At 41.3% G+C, this 21,858-nt stretch overlaps 2 protein-coding genes across 3 annotated transcripts in view; one reads left to right on the top strand and one right to left on the bottom strand.

The window, feature by feature from the left end:
• Positions 1-995: 995 nt before the first annotated feature.
• Positions 996-9,649, bottom strand: dync1li1 (dynein, cytoplasmic 1, light intermediate chain 1). Its single transcript, XM_085262435.1, has 13 exons — positions 9,466-9,649; positions 9,127-9,200; positions 7,066-7,182; positions 6,680-6,910; positions 6,276-6,430; positions 5,989-6,082; positions 5,349-5,484; positions 5,147-5,258; positions 4,835-4,894; positions 4,650-4,694; positions 4,435-4,522; positions 4,197-4,319; positions 996-2,346 (listed from the first exon to the last, which is right to left on the bottom strand). The coding sequence occupies exons 1-13, from the start codon at positions 9,567-9,569 to the stop codon at positions 2,228-2,230; spliced, it is 1,458 nt and encodes a 485-aa protein (XP_085118561.1). The 5' UTR covers positions 9,570-9,649; the 3' UTR covers positions 996-2,227.
• Positions 9,650-10,676: 1,027 nt separating this feature from the next.
• cpne4b (copine IVb) overlaps positions 10,677-21,858 on the top strand; it is a 30,098-nt gene continuing 18,916 nt past the window's right edge. Inside the window, exons 1-2 of one of the 2 annotated variants that reach the window (XM_085261920.1) lie at positions 10,677-11,005; positions 16,356-16,546. In XM_085261920.1, the coding sequence (XP_085118046.1) occupies positions 16,376-16,546 (171 nt within the window). In that variant the 5' untranslated portion in view covers positions 10,677-11,005; positions 16,356-16,375. The remainder of the gene's footprint in view (positions 11,006-16,355; positions 16,547-21,858) is intronic. The other variant, XM_085261921.1, reaches the window with a different exon arrangement.

The raw sequence follows: 21,858 nt of genomic DNA on the forward strand, positions 1-21,858 counted from the left end.
TACGATACTACAATGAAAAGTTTTATATTCCTGTAATTTATTTGATGATGAAAATGATGTTAGTTTGTAGTATGGCAATAAAAACATGAATTTGCATGTAGGTGTAATGATTCTCAGTGATGCAGCCAGACCAAATGAATACATGAGACTGCATTTCCATCAGTTTGAGCTTTATTGTCTCAGCATGTGGAGCTAAAATCAAGAAACCAGCTCAGGCATGCATCAAAGTAACAATAATAATAATAATAATAATAATACACACTGCAAGTTATCATCTGCAGATTAGAATGTGAACCAGGCGTCTCCTGTAGCATTGTGTGTCAAACAGAAATCCACACCCTTTGCATGAATTTATCTGACATAATGTGATGTTCATATTCCTTCCAGTCTCTTATGTAAGCAGGTTTAAGAGTTTATTAAAGACATGAAACCTAGCATTTCATGTTAATCATGGGGGGAATGTAAGAATGGGAAGGACATGCAAGCTCTACAACAAGTCAGTGGATTTAAGCCCAAGACCCGGTTGCTATGTGGTAACAGTGCTGACCAATGCACCGATTCTAATAATGTGATGTGTTAAACCAACACTTTTGTGTAAGGGTTTATTCATTTGCTGTTCCTCAGAGTCTTTATAAATACTATATATTGTATAGTGTATATTCATGGTGGTCAAGGTAAAAAGTAAACCACTAGAAACACAATAAGAGCTTTTAATATGATTGTTGCTTCATGATCCCAATGGTATTTAATATTGTACTCTTTTGTTTGAGTCTTAGGACAAGCACTGCACTCAAAACAGTGTCTGAAAACACTTATGTTTCATCCACTTGCAAGTCATGTGCACCAAAGGCCACAACTGATATTTTTCATTCTTCAAAACAAAGGACAATCCAAGGTCACTTGCAGGTCACTGAAGCGGGTGGGCTCAACCTTCAGGTACCTAACTTAAGAGACTGCAGATTTTGTCTGTCAAAAAACAAAACGGAAGCCAGGTGGATGAATCCGAATAAATACAACTTTTATTTAACTGATTGACAGATCTGATTATACAAACGTCAACACAGAGATCTGAAATAACGGGACCGATCAGCGAGACAATGACTGTACATTCTTGTTGTGACCCCCCCCCCCCAAAAGCCATTCCCCTTGCCAGCAGTAACTATGGAACTTAATTGCTAGTGTTTCTGAACAACTAAAGCTCAGCTACACACCTACCCTCTGAAACCTTCCCTTTTTTCAGTGCACAGTCTGGTCTGTACCTCGAGGGGCAGTTTGGCCAATCGTCGGGTACCATGACAGAAGAGCTTGAGTGTCAGGTCTGTTGTTTGGTTTGTGTAGTAATGCAGGCTCTGTTGCTGCAATTAGAGTTTGCACTGTTTTAAGAGTTTCTAGTGTAAGAGCATAGTAATGTTTTTGTTTTGTTTTGTCATTTGGTTGAAATGCAAACAGCCAAAAAAATCTCTCGACGAAACATTTCTATTTGCCTCACTCTCATTCATACACACACACACACACACACACACACACACACACACACACACACACACACACACACACACACACACACACACACACACACAAAAAAACTAATATGTTTTTCCCCTTCATCATAAAAAACTTCTTGCAGTTTTTATGTCAGGCATTTTTCTTTTTCCTTCTTCTACACGTCTTCCTCTGGCCAAGTGTGACTTACCAGACATACATTAAACCCATGAACACACACACACACACACATTCATCCCTATGTTATTACCTAAGTGCAGTTTCATCATCATGCGCCCTCAGCGTTTCCTACAGTAAAAACACCACCTGTACCATCACAATCAGTGGATGGATAAAACACCATTGTTGTCGTTCTTGCAATCCAACCAACTCTCATCCCAGCCTTTACACCCCCATTGCCCCCCTCCCACTAACCATATACTTCTCATGTAACAGACCCTCTTGTATTTAAAAGAGACAAATACTTGTCCTTGGTGTAACAGCTGGGAAGAAAACAGGGCGTGAGCGGGAACAAAGTGTGGGTAAAGGGCGAGTTCGTCTCCTTTAGGAGAAAGTGAAGGAGAATGGGGAAGGGGGGGGGGGGGGGGGGACTGGTGGTATGTCCACCCGTTCCCTTTTCCCTGCATCTTTATGACAAGGTGGAGAGTGAGAGTGGAGGGAAGAAGGGAGGCGGGCGGTGAGTGAAGTGCAGGGGATGGAGGGAAGGAGAGCAGGGTGCTGGTCTTCATGTGTCCTGCCCATCGGTGGCAGGGGTGTCGTTGGCATTGGACAAGTCAGAGTCAGTCTCTCGGCTGGCTATGCGGTCCAGCTCTGCCTGGACGTCGCTGAGGCCCAGCTTTGAACCTACAAATGTTAGCAGGGATGTACAAATCGGTGCTATGTCACAGAGTACACGATCAAATAAACAAGCCGCTTAGCCAATGCAGCAAATAGCAGTGCGTTTTCACAGCACTGAGTGGTTAACAATGCACAATGCAATAGAGAGAGAAAGAGGGAGAGAGAGAGAGTAAAAAAAAAAAAAGCTAAGTGCACATGGTTAAAATAAGAGCTGGGTAAGAAGCTGATCATTCATCATGGACAGTTATGAAAAGTAACATGATTTTAGTACTGTTAATGGATACTTTTCATCTATAATACAAGCAGACGACTGCACTGGTTTCAGTGGTCTCATTCTGTCTCAACTCATTTGCATGAGGAACCGCAGCGCTTCTGCTGCTCCTCAGGATAATGACAATAGGCTTATAAATTCAACAGAGGGAGCCAAGCCAACGATGCAAAGTGGTAAAATATGTTTTTCAAAGTCTTTATTAGTGCCATTCCTATCTACATATAGAAAGAGATCATTTACTTCTGTCCAGGTTTACACATTTGTGCAATAACTGTGTGATCATATCAATCCTATTTTAAAAGGCATCAAAGTACTGTATTCAACTGCCGTTGGCTCTTCTTGCACTTGTTATCTAAATTACACAGCAAAAGGCAATATATTAGAATATAAAGATTTTTATATAAATATACAATTTTTATATTAATATAAAGCTTTCATTTGAATATGAAAGTTTCCACAGTGTGTGCATGACGGCTGAAAACACCTGCATGTATGCTGGCTATACAAAGTAAGCTGTTTACAGCTATCGTGTTTTTAAGCGTATTTCCTTCATATAACCCAGCCTTACTCAGAATCATGTGCACTGACTTTGGCAGATGTTAGTGAAATGCAATGCAACATGCAAACAAATCATTCAAATTATTTAAAGTGAGAGAGTAACAAGAAGACAGGGGTATTAGGGAAAAGGGAAAATAAATGGGATGCGACTGTCATTAAAATCCATTCATCCTTGTCTTCCTGGTTTACTGCTGGTAATCTTCACATTTTGTAGATGTGCTCCTAGCCACAAAAATCAGCACATTTATTCTATTACATATTCGATCACTGAGACTAATCTCTGAAGGCAAAATTTAGGCATATGGCGGAGAAGTAATTAAATAGCCATGGGATCATCTCCTGGACCCCTACTTTAGTTCTCAGCTTGGGGAAACTTATATATAGACATAACCTCCCTATTGAAAGGATAGATCATGAGTAAATAAATTAACATAAACAGAAAGCCCGCAGCCCAGTCTCTGTCTTTATACGAGAAGTAAATAGTGATACAGGAGGACTGATCCCAGCAATACTCCTGCTTTGGATGCTGGAGAAGGCGTGTCAAAAGAATAAATGGGTGCTCTCGGTGTCATACACAAGCAATAATGATGAGAAATATCTTGCTCACACACACCTTAACGTGGCCAGCATCCTCTGACTAGTGCATACACACACAAACACACACACACATTATGAATGGCGTTAACAGTGAGACTGCACACAAGATGGTGAGGGTTAGTTAAGAAGGACAAGACGTTCACACGGAGCTACAAACAGACAGAGACGACGGTGATGGGTGTAGGTTTGTGCAACTTGTAGATGCACACAGGCCCTTTAATGACTGTCTTTATTAAGGGTTGTGTTTACGTCTGGAGTGTGAGGATGAGAGTCAAGAGGAAGGATGGCAAACAGGTGACAAAAACAAACAGAAGCTCAGGTGATGAGTACTGAATAAATATGCAATGTTTTCAAAGACAGCTGAATAACACGTCACTTCTATTCAGGGGTACAAAAGCAGAGCGCTTCCAACGCCTCAGCGCGTTCTCACCTGACTTCCGTACAGTTCCCGGTGTATTGTTGCCACCACCTGGTGTGCCGGGCCCTGCCGTCCCCGCTTTCTTTGTCAGTAGACTGTTGAAGAAATTGGCTAGCACACCCTCACTAGTCTGACCTGCAGCATAATGAGACTCGAGTTAAAAAACACGCGCACAGACGTACAAACAGAAGCGCACTTAGAGAGAAACCAACACGGGCGTCTGTGCGCAAGGACGAAATGCCTGACATACCGGACTGTGGCATAGCATTTGCTACGTTGGCCGCTGCAGAGCGATTACTCGTCCTCGGAGAGCCCGTGGGTGCCCTGCTTGTGGTGTCCTATATTAGGGAGAAAAGAAAAAAAAAAAACCAAGTTTCATACATAAGGACACTGGAGGGAGCTTTCTGTTATCATGTGAGCCAAAACTTGGGAGGAAAAAATAAATAAATAAAATGGACCGCTCACCACTGGTCGTCCTGCTGTCACAGCGGGCTGTTTGGCGAGCAGCGACTGTAAATTAGAGCACAACATGCACACGCACTCGAATTAGCCCTTCATTAACATATTAAAACCCTCAAGTGTGAGTTAATTTGAGCACCTGCAAGCAGTAAAACCCAAATAGCATCGACACCGGTGAAATGTTTTCTGACCTGCAGCTTTACCAGAAACACTTGGTCGTCTTCTGCCTGAATCTCCTTTTCGTGTACAATCTAATGAAAGTAAAGAGAAAAAAAAAACAAAACACAACATATAAATGTATCAATGTTTTTTTGCTTCTTTGTAGCTCAAAAGCAACTGGATTTGACCAAAAATGATTGTGACCCTCTGCAGGGACATTAAAGGTTAGTGCAACCGCTATGAACTGTAAAAATGATGGCTTGTGGTAGCATATGATATTATAATAGTAATCTAAGTGTGACTTGGTGGGATTAACTGGCATAAGAGGATGTTTCAGCATGTACCTTTCTGACTGGTGGCTTAACTATTACATCCTCGAAGCTGTCCTCTGCTTTTATTGTCTGGAAGTTCTCATGAAGTATGGCGATCTTTTTCTCGTTGTCCCAACCTGATGGACTGGTGGAGGGGGGAGACTTGGTTACAAACCAGATACAGGTGGTGCCCACAGCACTTTAAATATGCACATGTGCGCAAAACCCTGCTTACATAAAGACTGCATCTCTTTCCACCACTTGCGCAGGGCAGTGGAATGGAAAGCCATAGAGTCTGTGGACCAGGTATTTATACAGGATGTCCAGGTTCTTCATTTCCTTCACTGATGTGTAAAGCAGAGAGGCGCCGTCTGACACAGCTGTCAAGGATGTTTTCAACACTCCAATATCTAGAGCCAGAAACAATGATAAACACTAACAAAAACAAAATTCTTTTAATAACAGTGACACAACTGAAAAACCCAATTCTGGCTTATAATTGCTACAGGGGCACAAAAGAACTGAGGCAGCGTGCAATTATTTTAGTCTTTGTGCTCGTTTTTAAACACAATAAACATGAAAAATGAAATCCTGCTTTCACTCACTATTGACTGAGTGAAATTATGCAGAGAAACAAACAACTTGAAGCAATACTGGGTGAACTCTGACAATGACTGAACTCGGTCTGCAAAAATAAATGAAAACACCGTCAACAGTTCAACTTTTAACAGCTTACACTGCCAGGGAAATCCTATGGACAAAACACCTCATAGAAGGCAACAGACAAAATGTAAAGCTCCACAGCCATGTAAAGACACTGCATATGCACCACATTTACAGGTTGCGCTAGCCATCAGTTTGTTAAGGAAGGATACACTGCAGACAGAAACGTCTGATGTGGAACTGGATGAAATCCAGGTGTTCGTCTCTGTAGTCGTGCTCTTTTTCCAGTGTGCTGATAGCATCGCACTGAGGAACGGATAAACAGATGCCAGAGTTGAATGCTTGTACAGAGATGCAAAAAATAAGCACTGTGTTGCTATGACATGAAACCTTTCCTGCTAAAAAACCCCAAAACAAACAATAGACCCAAAACTCCATCTTAAAATTACACATGCTACAAGTTTTGCAGCGTGTGGAGGAAAAACAGTGTTATGTGTACCTTTGTGCAGACCACCACTACTGGTATTCCCAGGTTGTGTGTAAGTGTGTTGTCTCCTAAGGGCAGCAGCACGCTCTCTTCTTCTTCACTCCTCCTCTGCGGTGCTCCATCCTCCCCGGTACCCGGCTCTGTGTACTCCTGGAACTGCTTTACCACTGCGTGCAAATGCAAGCAAACACCGTTATGGTGCACAGACAGATAAGCAATTATTGGGACCTTGAAGAGGTCAGTTTTTAAAAACCTCCTGTTAGAATTCTTCTAATGAACCTCTTTAGACAAACCCATTTAAGTCTTTTACAAAGATGCCACTTCTCTGAGTAACATTTAATATTTCTAAGATCAATTTTTGTGAAGAAATTATGATTTATCTACTTCTAAGTCTGACTGCTGTCAGTATGACTCACGTCTGTGCTCCAGCTCCCGCAGCTTTTCTGGGGGGACTCGGAGTTTGTCAATGTGTTCCCTAGCAACGGCGGCCCACTTCTGGAGAGAGTCCAGGGCGTTCCAAGGCCGCGACATGTCAACCGTTATCAGGAGCAACGTGTTGTCGATAGAGTCCACCGGTACAGCTACTCCCTGTAGACCCTTATGGTAAAGGTCTCCGTCTAACACCCAAGCATTACATCTAGTGTGGTCTAAATACACAAACACACACAAAGCAGGTTCAAGTAAACATTCCGATACAGCCTCCTGATAAATTCAGCGCTCGAGTTTACTCTGCAGTCACAAAAACAGAAGCACAGTAAGACTCTGTAATTTGTTTTGTGAACAGCAGGCGTTTGCAGGTTACCATCAATGTCATCGTCGTGAACACTGAAGTAGAGATATTCCAGGCCACGGCCTTTCATGTACTCTTCAACCCCTTGTAGCTTTGCAACCAAAGTGGTCTTTCCCGAGCCCACCTCACCTAAACACACATAAAGTCAGTACATAACATACAGTAAATATAACCAGTCAAACACAATATGCACCCCCCCAATCAGATACAACAACACAAGAACAGAAAATAAATAAATAAATTTGGAAAAAGCATTTTAAGTGGCATGAAAACTGAGGTCTACCAATACACTACAGGCCTGTTTCAGGTATACAATTTGATAATTAACCTCCATCTGGTGTTATGAGCTGCACATAATTCAAAGGTAATACCTATAATATTAATATATAGGAAGCATTTTCCTATAGGGAAGGTGTGCCACAAAAATTGCTTTCTTTGCCTAACCAGCAAACTTCAAATGTATTATTAATAAGACAGGCGACAGGGTGGTTAGCACAGTCTCCTCACAGCAAGAAGCTCCTGGATTCTAGGGCCTTTCTGTGTGGAGTTTAGACTCACCGGTGTGTCTGTGTCTATGTTAGCCCTGTGACAGACTGGCAGGCTGCCCAGGGCATACCTTGCCTCTCGCCCTATGACAGCTGGGATAGGCTCCAGCCCCCCTGCAACCCTGACTCTAATAGGTGGAAGAAAATGAATGGATAGATGTTACAGAAAAGACAAAACGCATCAGCCTGATTAGAACACATTATATAGATTATGTGTTTTATGGTTCTTTTCTGCATGTTTACTACTAGTTTTAGTTTATTCCTCGAATGTGCCCCTCACTTTTGACTATGATCCCAACGATGTCTTATTGAAAGGATCACTGCATATAAACAGGTATGAATGATATATGATTAAATTTGTGTCCTTTATATCACGATATATACACTTATATTTAATGTGTGTTTTATGCAAATTGTGAAGAACTATGAAACTGTGTTTTAAAAAAAATATACTGTAAAAAATTAAATCCTTTTTTTAGCGTTTAAAATGTAATTTAACAATAACAGACATGAAATGGCATTAGCTATTACCTTCATCAAATTAGTCTTTTTTTGTCATACATTTTCACTACGTTTTGTCTGGTAAATAAATAAATGCATAAAAACTCAATGGCACAAATAAGATTCCATTGAAACTACATTTAGAAAACTCTGAACTGAAACAAAAAAAAACTGTCTATGGTTAATATATATGTATTTTTTGCTTATGTCACAGAGGTTATTGTTTTAAAGAGCGATCTAAGGACGATACAATATGCTGTGCATATGTGGAGACATTTAAGCAGTTCCTGCTATCCTCTTAGCTGACACAAAAGCATTGTTATTGTATGTGATTAGGTCAGAGCTGCATCCATTCCTGCTCGCTGCCATATTAACTTACACCGACAGGGGGACTCAACGCATCATAAAGCAGTGCTGATGATGTTGTCACAGGTAGCATTATAGTCAAATGGCCTCTCGCCGTCATTGTACACGGGTATAGCTGTCTGATTAGCTGGAATGGGTGGGCGGGCTGCGGATTATCCCGGACGGATGTGCCGACAGTGTGTTTTGTGTCGTGGCACGAGAACGGAGCGAGACAGGGAGGCACCCTGTCCGCTTCACCCACGCGGAGCTCTGTGGTCCTGCACAATAAAACAACAACAACACAGTCCGCTGGTCTGTCCCGTCCACTCACAATCATCTCTGCCTAGCTGCTGCTAGCATCGCTGACTGCTAGAATGACTTGCAGGCTTTCAAAGCGGCTGTATTAGCTTACATATCATTGTGTGTGTGTGTGTGTGTGTGTGTGTGTGTGTGTGTGCGCGCGCGCGCACACATGACCGCGCGCCAGTGCAGGCGCTCACAAAATACACCTGTCTCCATCTCTCCTCAGCTAGCCCACGCATCAACAACAAAGCCTCATCAGTCCAAAGAGATGCTAGCTTAGCAGGAAAATTAAGTCTAACTGATCACCAGCTCCTTGGCTGTTGGAGCTAACGGTGCCTACTGGTTAGCCAGGAGAGTGCAGACAAACACAGATACCCACCCATGACCAGGACATTTTTCCCAGACGGTAGCTTTGATCTTGAATGGGTTGACACTTCGCTCAGGATTGTGGACCTGCACACAGAGCATCCCCGTTACAACACGCCCAAACATGCTTGTTCATTCATTCACAAACAAACGACTGACAGCGAGAAGCTAAAACAAGCTAGTAGTAATGCTGCTGCTGCTGCTGCTGTGTCACCAGTGCCCAGTCTGGTGCTGATGCTAGCTAGCCTCGTTAGCAGGCTAGCTGTCAAACCATCCTTATTCCAGCACAGTGGACTCTCCGCGCCCCCAAATTCTGCTCCCAATAAACCAGCTCTAATCAGCCATCGCCCACCATAAGTTCTGCCCATCATCCTCTTCTGGATTGGAGTTCTCCAGTGTGCTCCTAGGTCCAGTTGAATTGGAGGATAATAGTGCACTCCTCCCTGAAGTCGCCATCTTCGCAGGGCTTGGAAACCGAACGGAGCGCCCGGATGTAGCAGCAGAGCGCTAACCTAGCCCGGCCCGGGGCGTGGTCCGCCCGCACAAAGCTGCTGTCCCTGCTCCAGACATGAAATGATCTCAGCCACAGGGCAGTGTGACACAACCCCAGGCAAAGTCCACATGCAGTGTTTCTGCATTATTCAAAATAAATCTGTGTAAAACCAACAACACACATAATAATAATAATAATAATAATAATAATAATAATAATAATAATAATAATAATAATAATAATAATAATAATAATAATAATAATACAAGTATGGGCTGTACGGAAATAACTGGGTTTCTTTTTCTCGTCATTTTGTTCCAAATAAATAATCGTGTTTCCAAAAGAAGCTAAAAAAAACCCCCCGTCTTTTAGACAAAATATCCTCTTAAATGTGCCTTGATTTGTGAATATTGGGGCATCAGGCCTAAGTCTATAAGGAGATAAAGCGATAATTCCGTGTAGGAATTGGATGGACTTCAAATCGACAGTTCAGGCCTTTAAAAGCTGTACAGCACAAAAATGAGCTAAACTAAACTAAACTAAGTTAAAACGACTTAGAGCTTATTATTTAAAATTTTCTTTTTAAATTAAATTTCACACGTTTATTACGGCATTTAATTTAATTTACATATAACACACGAATCGGCTCGAAGAAAAGGTGTGTTATACCACATTATATAAGTGAACTTCCACCTGAAAACGCTGCAAGGAGTTAAATCTTTATGCATTTGTAATTTCGTAAATAAAATAACATTTAAAAGCTAAAGTAATCGTGAGGATTTCTGCGTGCAATTCCCAGCAGGGAGAAGCAATAGTGGCCTGAATATAAAATGTGATTATTAGCAGCCAAATAGGGCTCACGCAGATTGAACGTCTCTCTGCTGGGCTCAGAGTGAATCTTCGACTGCCAAGCTGTATCAGGTGTGTGGTCACCGCCACAACAAAACCAGCGAGGCGCATCAGAGCTGAGAACAGCGCATGCAGTTCACGAGTGCTGCAGTTCATCACAGCCACCGCAAGATGGCGCTGACACACTGCGGTGGAAAGCCGCAGATCCCCGGGCACGGCGCTCTCTCAGTGGCCCCCGATGGAGCCAACGGATTACAAACTCCTGTTAAGTGGCGCACCGTCCTCCTCCTCCCCATCTTTCACCTAGAGTAAAGCCAGGCGGACGGAGCGCCTCCTTACCGAGCTCGAACTGTGGGAACTGGGAATCAGCGTTGACTGTCAGCGAGCTCGAGCTCTGCAGTGTAGGGGGATAGAGAAGGAGGTGGTGTGAGGAGGAGAACATTATAGACAAAGACAGTGAGATGGGTCCGGAGGCTGTGAGGTATTCGTGATTGTCAAGTAAACGGCGGTGAAGTTGTCCTGCTCCGCACGGATCTTTCCTTCAGGTGAGGTGAGTTTTCTCTCTCTGCCGGAGCACCCGGGTGGTTAATGTCTCACTCACGGGTGGTGTGTGTTACAAATATCCGCCCCCGAATAATTTTCTGTATTGTCCTGCAAGTGACATATACGATGCATGTGTTGGTGTTATAGAAAGAGGAGAAAATGAACAGCTTGCGGGACTTTGTGGGTGCATGAATTTGTTCTGAAGAATGAAACAACCAGGGAGAAACTAATAAACCTACAAATCCTATTAATTTTTTAACAAAATTGTTATTCTGAAAAAGGGAGTTGGGGTATTCTCTCTTTGAAATAGTGGAAACCACGGTGCAGGCTTCACTTATAAGCCTCTGCTTTAATTGTATTCTCCTGGTGTGCTATATGAGAAGATAACCTCTGTGAGAGGAAAAGATCCATCTCATTCCCCGGTCCCTCTTAATTTTCCTCTCTCCCCTCTGCTTCATTCTTCCTCACTTGCCTGCCTCACCATAGTTATTTCCCTATAATCCTCCCCCCTTCTCACAACCTCTGTCTCCCTCACTCTCCCTAGTCCTCCTTCTCTGCCGGCTCTAATAACACTGCAAGTTTGCAGCACCAGAAATCTTCACTAGACTATAGCTTTTCCCAGTCCCAGCGAGCTTTTAGTTGAAAATGTCCCCTTCACCTCCAATGGCCGATGGTCTTTAATTGGTTGCATAACATGCCACATGCCTCTTTAGGTTGTGTTGCTTGTGCAGTGGCTGTTACTCCCTTTGCTTGATAATCGATACGTAACGGAGCAATTACAGCACTTGAGTGTCAGGGACCTTTATGTGACTGAATCATTGATGCCACATCAGTCACAGTCACTGTACACATGTGCATTTGTGGTGAGCAGCTACATGCACAGAGTCAAGAGTCATCAAGGCGCAAGCTCTAACGATGTTACTGTACATGCAGAAAAAGAGCTCGGAGTTCAAGGCTGCTATAAGTTAGGTCATTTTTGCTCATGTGCTTTCTGTTAAATATTTGAAACAAGTTTCAAATTCTTTATTTGAACAAACATGAAAAAATATTACTGTATTCAAAGTAGGCTCCGTAACACATAAACCTTGACAAAAACATTTGTATCACTCTGTGTTACCTTAATATCGCTGTAAAAAAAAAGATGGCAAATCATCCAAGCCATACTGAAAAATCTTTTTTTATTTTTATTTTTATTTTTATAAATTTTATTTTCAGTCACAGCAGCATGTTAACAACAAAACATTGAACATACAGTAGTTTGCTGTTCAGTATTTACAATACCCCAAAAGATAACAGAAATAGAGAAGGAAAAAACAAACAAACAAACCAAAGAAACCCCTACAAAACAACAAAAAACAAACAAACAACAACAAACAAATAGAAAAATAAAATGTATAAGGGACATTCAGCGTACAGTTAGCTATGATAGCGATATAGAGATATGGTATCTGGTCATGATAAGGTGGTCATTTTAAATGTTTCCATGTACATCAAGAATGGTTGCCATGCCCTAAGAAATTTGGTGGTTGAACCTGCCAGTGTATATCTCATCTTTTCTAAATGTAAAAACCTCATGAGCTCCTCAAGCCACTGTTCATGTGTGGGAGGAGCTTCCTGCTTCCATCTTAAAAGTATAAGGCGCCTTGCGATAAGTGAAGCAAAGGCAATAGAATTCGAATAGCATTTTGGCAAAGTGATGTCTTGAGGTATCACCCCAAAGATAGCCGTTAGAGCAGAAGGATCATATTTAACGTTATACATCTCTGACAGAGTGTTAAATATAGACACCCAATAGATATGAAGATTGGGGCATGTCCAAAAGGTATGAAGGAGCGAACCTGTTTCTGCTTTACATCTGTTACACAGAGGGTCAGCTCCTGGATAGAACTTGGCTAACTTTTCCTTGGAGATATGTAATCGGTGTAGGACCTTAAATTGAAGGAGCCCATGCCTGGCACATATCGAAGAAGAGTGTACCCTCTGGAGAAAAGATTGCCAGAGCTCATCTGTTATAGTCATCCCAAGGTCTTTCTCCCACTGTGCTTTAAGGATGAAGAGAGAAGGAGATTGAAGATCTAATAGTATAGCATAGATTTCTTTAATCGCCCCTCTCTTATGAACGTTTATATTAATAATTTTATCCAAAGAAGTTTCCTCAGGTAGTTCCGGAAATGAAGGAAATCGACTCTTTACAAAGTGACGAATTTGTAAATAGCGGAAAAAATGTTGCCGAGGAACATTAAACTGCTTCAGGAGCTGCGTGAATGAGGCAAAAATCCCATCTACAAAAAGGTCTTTGATATTTCTAAGGCCATTACTTTCCCATATTTTAAAGGCAGAGTCCATCATGGAGGGTGGGAACATATGGTTTGAGCAGATAGGTGCTTTAATTGACATTAAGTGTAACCCCAACCTTTTCCTACATTGCACCCAGATTCTGAGCGAGTCATACAACAAAGGGTTACGTTTATAGGTGTATAGTTCTAATGGGAGAGCTGAACTCAACAAAGCTGATAGGCAAATTTTGCCACAATTGGATGACTCAATTTGGAGCCAAGCTGGAGAGCAAGTGTTTTTGACAGTATTTTTAAATCTACATTTAAGAGTGATATAGGACGATATGATGAACACTCTAATGGATCCTTATTTGGCTTCAATAGGAGTGAGATGGTCATACTGAAAAATCTTGAGGTGTGATATGAAAATTTGCTGTCACCTCTGGATATGTGCAACGCATGTGACAAGTGAGGCAGATTCTGCACGCCGCCCTCATACAGTGGATCTTGCTGAAGAAGTCTTCCACATCCACACTTCACTATCAGTGTCATCTGCTGTCAACTGGAACAGAGAGACATCTGCTCTTTCCCCCTCCCACACACACACACACACACACACACACACACACACACACACACACACACACACACACACACACACACACACTATCAGCCGGTTATACATACACAAATGTATGCCAGTGCACGCGGGCACGTACAGCTGACTACATGCCACTCACTCACGGGTCTGTTGTAAGTCACACACCTGCCCTTTGGCTCCCTCCTCCGTCCATTTGTCTGTGTACAGCCCATTCGCTGCACTCAGCTAAAAATAATCAGCACCACACACATGGAACATGAATTATGGAAGAAACGAAGGAAAGAGAGAGAGACATTCAGGTCAGAGTCAGACCCAATTCCAACAGCTTCACTCCCCAAGGACGACACTAGACCACTCCATTAATATGCCGTTTGTATCATCTACCGTATCAGACCTGTGGTTATCCTTTAGTTTGGACTAAGTGGACCGAGGCTGCCCAACGGTTCGCCCTAAAGCTTTATGCACATTACAAGCTGCGAAGCTGGATCCATACAGTTTCATGAGATTAATTATGCATGTGATGCAGTGTTTCCAATATAGCAGTCATAAATCTAAAGCTTATTATAAATAAGTGTTAGCTTTACAACCATCATCAGCTGCTGTAACCTTTGAATAAAGAGCTTATATTGCTGCTTTGTATTTTCAATATGCTTGCTATTCTGTATATATATGTATATATGTATATCAAGAATGATTGAAGATTTTCAGAAACACTTTTTTTAAAAAAGTTGCCCTCCTACTGTATATCCCTATATATTGCGTGGGCTTATTAAAGATGATATAATGGGAGCTTCATTGCTTCATTGCTAAGCTAAGATTGACCTGCCCTGGTTGTAGCTTAAAAGAGTGGTATTGATCCTCTCATCAGACTATTGACAGGAAGGCAATTAGTTCCCAATATGTTGAAGTACTCCTTTAAAGACTCGGAAATGGTGAAAATGGGTGAAGAAATGCAGGGGAGTAAAGCCCACCATATCCCAGTATGCATACAGTACTGCAGGTTAGGTGTATTTGAAAGATGAGAGGGTTGTCATTTATTTAGTTATTTATTTACTAAACTACTGAGTACAGCTGTTTATTCTGCTTCTTGTGCCAGAGACAGTGTTGGCATTTCAGTTCAGTTCAGTTCAGTTCATTTTTATTTCAAACATTTCAAACATGTGCCTTCACAATCATTACAAAATATCATTCCATTATTTGTTTGAAAAGGAGTAGGCTGAAGTATTTACTTATTTGTCCCTACCCCCTCAAGTTTTACCTCTCATTCATTTAATTTTTTTTTTTGTCTTAAATTAAACAAACAACATATGAAACATAAAACATTTCAACCAGTATAGTCAAAGCACTTATCCCGATCATCTTTTTCCACATTATCTTATGTAGAAAGTAAGAAAGTGCATATCAAACAGCACACATAAATGCTAGTGTGGATATATGTGACATGCCAAATCAAGCCTCACTGATTTTGACTTTACAAGCTTTTACTTTAAGAACTTTAAAGGTGTAATTCCTCAAACAGGTTCAACACACTAATTAGGAGTGGCAAATTGAGTCTGCAGAACCCACACAGTCCTGAGAGTAACTTTAAACAAAACACTTATGTGGGTGGTTGATTGATGCGTAGAGTTATCCCTTTGAACATGTTAAATTTTATTCAGATCATTGCTGGTGTTGGAATAGAATAACTCACCTTGACTAAATGGAAGGTGGCAGATATATTTGGGCATTTTTTATTTATTTCTTTTTTTGGTGTAATGATGTGTCACATTCTTGCAGAGTGTAACTATAAGACGTGATTCATTATGAATGGTTCGTTTCACATGACTATGGCAAAAAAAGTTTAAAAAAATCTCTGTGTCACAGTAATTAGATACTTGACAATATTCTATTTAGGGATGTGAACATTATACACGCGGCGGAAACCTGAGGAGAAACCCGGCAATATATTCTGGTTACTCAGCATAGCTCACTGTATTCCTGTGAGCGTGCACACCGGTTTGTTTGCATGCATGTGCTTCCTTGTGTTCCTCAACATTATGCATACATACATACATACATAACGTTTGCATTAACATTTGTAAATGGACTTCCGTGCAAATGTGTGTTAATGCTACACAATATATGTGCATTTGTGTACATTTGTGGACCTTGCCTGTAATTCAGAGGTTTAGAGTCCCTGACCTTGAACAGTTTGAGAGCTGTTTGCTTAGTCAGGGCCACTGCATCTGCTCATGTCAAGGCAAAACAACAGGGATAATGCTCTGCAGTGCACGTGATTTTTTCCCCATCTATCTATCTATCTATCTATCTATCTATCTATCTATCTATCTATCTATCTATCTATCTATCTATCTATCTATCTATCTATCTATCTATCTATCTATCTATCTATCTATCTATCTATCTATCTATCTATCTATCTATCTAGATCTTGTTACAAAGTACAAATCAACCCCATCTTTTCTTCTCTTTCATTTCAGTGTGTGATTGCGCGTTCAGCATGAGTAACATCTATGAGTCTGCAGAGGCCACGCTGGGCTTCATCAGCTCTCCGTGCCTGACCAAAGTGGAGCTGAGAGTGGCCTGCCGGGGCATCTCGGATCGTGACGCCCTTTCCAAACCCGACCCGTGTGTGGTGTTGAAGATGCAGTCACACGGCCAGTGGTTTGAGGTACAGTAATTGGATGGGAGGAGGGGTGAGAGGTACGGCGTGTAAATGTTTGATAGCCAGAAAATAGAGGTTTAATGGTCGGGCGGAGCCATCTGTGGAGTGTTTATTATTCTGAAGTGTCCTCTCTCGTGATGCTGATTCTACCCAGGGTAAGACACTCTGGTAAGAGCTGCAGGTGTCCGAGAGTCTGTACGAGTCTGTACGTGGGCGCAGTTTCATATCTCATTGTTGTTCTGTTATAAATTAGATCGCTATTTCAACTATTGCTTTGGTGGATTATTTTCCTTTTACTCTTGTTGTGGGGGTCCACAGAGATGATTGAACAGCCCAATGTTATTCACCTAGTAATATAACATTGTGACCTCTATATTTGGGCTTTGAACACTTTCACAAATACTTTAACTTTGGTCTCTGTATAATTTTCTTTTGCTTCTAATATACACTTGACACATTTTTCATTTTCAGTAAAAGCCATGGCACACTCTACGCAATTTGCCCATGACCTGATGTGTGTGACTGTGGGGCTCAAGTGCATTCATCATCTCTTCAGGTTCTATGGCAAACAATTCCTTGTGAATTTCTCCGCAGACAGCACTTGAAATTACTCAAGCACGTAATTGAATTCATGTTTGACTAAATGATTGCGTGTAATCAAGAACCCGAGCTATCGTGCAGAGCTGTGATTGTGTCGCTAACCTTCCTCCTACTAAACTGAGAGTTATGTTTGGTTCTTATAAATTATGGATGTTAATCGTCAAAGAGGTCACCAGAAAGCATGACTATTGTCGGCTGGGCTAAAGAGTTTATTTATCTATCCAAATATTTCTGTCATCTAGGAATTGAAAGCATGATCTTAAAGCATACTTTTTGCAGCATTTCCCAAAACAGCTCATACATGGAGCAACGTAATTAACCTTTAAAAGGCCGTATGTCATGGTTTGTCTGGCCGGCCTCAAACGTAGGACTCAGGAATGAAAGTTCATTGAGTTTATTTCCAGTTTTGGTGCATCTAATGTTACATACAAAGTCTGTTTGAAGTGCTCAGTTCAAAAGTCCAATACGTAAAAAATCAAATGGAAGAAGGTTTCCGTGAATCCAAGGCCATCCTAAGAAGAGACACATTAGAAAGCTTTGGCAAGTAAAGTGAAACAGAGACTTACAGCAAGGCCACATGGAAGCTACTGCCTTTATAACGCTCAGGCGAAGACTGATTGTCAGGTCACAGCTTACAGTTTTTCTCAGTCGCTTTGGTGCGTTTCTCAGATCAGAATTGAAATTCTCATAACTATTAGTTCAACCTCCACAACACTCAGTCATTTGTGCACATCATAGTAGCAATTTCTCCTCTCTCTGAACAAACTGCAAATGATTTTGGACATGAATCAGTTGCTTCCATACATTTCCCTGCTGCTTTCTGACATTTCCATTTGCTTATGTCATGTCAGTCAAAAGTAATCATACCTATGGATGCTGAATAGTCATTCCCAATAAAACTAATAGTCATACATCCATTGCTTAAGTCATCACACACAAAATTGTTGAACTAGTTATCACATGCCAAATATTGGCCATCTGTCAAGCAAATCCTATACCTTTCTGTATCATTGTTCTTGGAAATGTCTCCGAAATTGAACAATTGATCTCAGGTGAATTACAGCTGTCACTCATGAGGAGGCTCTACCAAATTGGTGATTTTATGTTTACATGTATTCTACAGTGAACAAGTGACTGTAGCATATTTTTCTTTTGCACAATTCTGTAGGATTACAAACACTTCTACACAATGGAAATGTGAAACGTACGTATTCAGTGTCTTAGTTACTCCCAAGACTCCCATAACATCTACAGTGACTTTACTGCACATTTCAGATGGCTGTACAGGTAGGCCATAGTGCTGTTGTCAGCATTTTCAGGTGTCACCAATTGTTTTTGCAATGGGAAACACTGAAATTATAAACTGTCATAGTGGAAACATGACAATGCCATTTGACTATCTTGTTCATAAAGATGGTGTCAAGACTTTTCATTTTGATGGCACTGACAGTTTCATTGACATGGATACTTGCTTTTGAGGTATGGACAATCAATTCTGTGCATGTGACGTGCTTTTGCAGGCTATCCACTAGGTTTTGCAGTTTGCACTAATTGTTTTGGGAAATGCACTAACTGCTGTGCAAATGTTAATGGTGTTCTGAGAAACGCACCAAAGCGACTGAGAAAAACTGTAAATAGCAAACAGCTGATTGCTAGATGATCCAGGAGGATCCTGTAAGGCAGGTAAACACACTCACACACAGAGGAGCAAGCACGCAGACAGAGAGAGAGAACAAAGGGGAGAAACAGTGGAGACGCAGAGGAGGACTGGAGGACCATGACACCGTAACTCACCCACAGCCTTTAATACATGTGTCAAAATGAGGCTTTTGTGTCAGTGAATGAGTCATCGCTACCAAAATAAAAAAGTTCTTTTGATAATGTGGACAGCAAGGCGGTGAGAAGTTTAGATATTTTGTCAGGATGACAGTGGCCTTAAGAGGTGTCTTTTTCTCACCTTCACATTTCCTAACTGCCTGACTTTTTAAAAATATTTTCACATATCTTGACGTTGAAGGGCCACTGATAGAAACTTTTATTTTTCTGAGAATAACTGATTTCTTGTTGACAAAATGAATGCAGATGACAAGAGCACAGGTTTTACGTTCATTGTAAAATACATGTAATGTGAGAGGAAACATATGTTGTATTAATGTAGGGTCTTTATCTTACAATATAAAAGCACCTTGAGGCAACTGCTGTTGTGATTTGGCCCTATACACATATGATTGGAGTGAAGTGTACAAAAATGAGACAAACTATGATGACAGTAACGGAAAAAATGAACATTTACACAAAGCTGCACAGATTAAAACATGTAAACTGTCTTTAAGTCTCAGCAAGTCTTGCCAATTAAATAAACAATTCTGCATGTAATGACTTTTACAATCATACAATTTGATCAAACTGTGGAACAAATAGTGTACTATTTGTGTACTGCTAAAAAAAAATTAATGCAACTCTCTATTATTGAAGTACAAGACAATTCTGGGAAGCATAAACCATTAAAACATTAAAACCATTTAACATGCTTCAGTGCAAATGAAAGTGACAACAGGTTTGCACCTGTTGGAGACACAACAAGAAGACCATTAAATGTAGCAGGAGGTAGCCACAGACTATTGCTCCCTTTTTATTCTTCCTGACTGATTTTTAGCTAGTTTTAAGTCTAGTTTTTTTTTTCTTTGCAAGCTCCTTTGACTAGTTTTAAGTCCATCTCCTCTAGGATGGCACATTTAAGTTCATCCCTCAGCACAGTCTCAAGAGTGAGGAGGCGATGGCGGGAGACAGGCTGTTACATGTGGAGAGCTGGCCAGGGCTGTACAAGGGCATAAATCTAACCTTTGTGCACGGAGGACCATGAGGAGCACTGCCAGAGCCCTACAAAATGACCTCCAGTCAGGTACTCATGGATGTTTCTGACCAAACTGTCAGAAACAGACTACTTTTTTGTGGGAACTGTGCTCTCAGCCCAGCACTGTGCTGCTGGACAGCCCTTTTCAGCACTCCTCTTGCAATGGTCTGTCTCCTGTTATCGCTTCCACTCTCTTGAGATTGTGCCGGGAAATGCAGGAAACCTGGCATACATGTATGTGCCATCCCGAAGGACTACCCGTTCCTGAAGTTATGGGCAGTTTTGCTTGTCTCTTTTACAATAAGAAAAAAAAAGGATTGTTTAACTTTATGCTTTAAAGTGTTTTTTCTTTTCCCCCTCACGACTCAGATGCTTTTCAAGCCTTTCAAATGCCATCTCATACTCGCACACAAAGCACTTCTACTGAAGCCAAAGACATGCTGAAGACTCGCAAGCGGCGGCATCAGCGTTGAGAATGAGGAATCAGGGCGATGTTGCAAAAAAGAGGATCTTTGGTTATTTTTAGTTTTCTTTCCTCTGCCTTTGGGATGGACAGACATACAGTATATGGAGTGAACAGTGTTCCTTTTAAAAATGTAGCTACGCACACCCACACATCCGTGCAGATCCTTCCACATTTAGTGCTACACTGTCCCACTCAGCAGATGTACGTTTACGTATGTAAATCCACACGTGTAACTCATTTGCACAAACTGTCAGCGACACGGAAGCTGCACTCCCACACACACACACATATACACCACTTTCCATTTCCACAGGGGCTCAAGATCGAGCGCTCTGAAAGTAGTGCAGCATTATTCCTCCTTTGGAGACGCCACAAAAAGCTTTTGTACGACACAGTGCTGCGTTTTTTGTGTCATGTCTGCGTGTCTGTGTCTTCATGAGTGAGTGTATGCGTTACAGTAAGCCCCTTTTGCAGAAGTGTGGGAATGGGCCGGGGGTATCATTGCCCATCAGATCCAGAGTGTCTTAATTGGATAATTGTTGCGAGAGAGCGTGTTTAGGCCGCTTGGCTAGTGTGTGTTTATGTATTCATGTCTCTCGATGCTTTAATGAGTTGCCAGCCTATTGAGAAAAGCATCAGGATAAGGCCAGCATTTGTGTGTCTGTCGAGCCTGCTGGTGCGCTCTTCACTTTTGTCTGTGTTTGCGTGCGTTCGTGTGCCAGAGGGTTATCAGCCATAAAAGGGAGCCAGTCATTGCTGCTAGTGTTAGATAGGTTTTGTTGACAACGTCGCAACATACTTTTCTTTTTGCTTCCTAATCCTTTGAGCAGTCAGAGGGCTTAAAATGTGAGATCAATGTTACAGCTGCAGTCAGATCTCTGTGCAATCAAACAGCTCGGGTGATTTTTAGTCATCACGAAAAATCAATAGCCGCAGTTCTCAAGTTGATAAGTGTAAACAATGTGGTAATGGCTATTTGTGGTTATTGCCGCAATTCTGAAAAGTCTGTTGAGGTTCGCAATCAATGCTCAGCGGCAGTGTTTCTGATGTACAATTTTCATACTTTAGTTCACTTTGGAAAGAGCATAAAAAATCCATTTAAAGTCAGACTGCCTGTAGTAAAAAGCACAGTGTTATGAAACTGCTTTTTCAGAAGAACCATAAATGATGTTCTTTAATGAAATTTCGTGAAAACTTGAATCCAGTGTCCACGTGAAGAAGAATAATCAGGTTTTGCCATATTGGATTTCTTTTTTCACCAACGCACATAAAAGATCTCAGTGATATTGCTAAAGGTTACAAAGAGTTCATCAATTCAGATTCTGCGGTTTGAATAAATAAGTACTTATATAACTGAATCTGTAAAAAGGGGTACAACAAATATAAAAATCAGTAAAT

Source organism: Mchenga conophoros, linkage group LG22 (genome assembly GCF_057382185.1).
Source record: "Mchenga conophoros isolate Kocher_MC1m ecotype Shallow Benthic linkage group LG22, M_conophoros_male_GT1.1, whole genome shotgun sequence".
NCBI lineage: Eukaryota > Metazoa > Chordata > Actinopteri > Cichliformes > Cichlidae > Mchenga > Mchenga conophoros.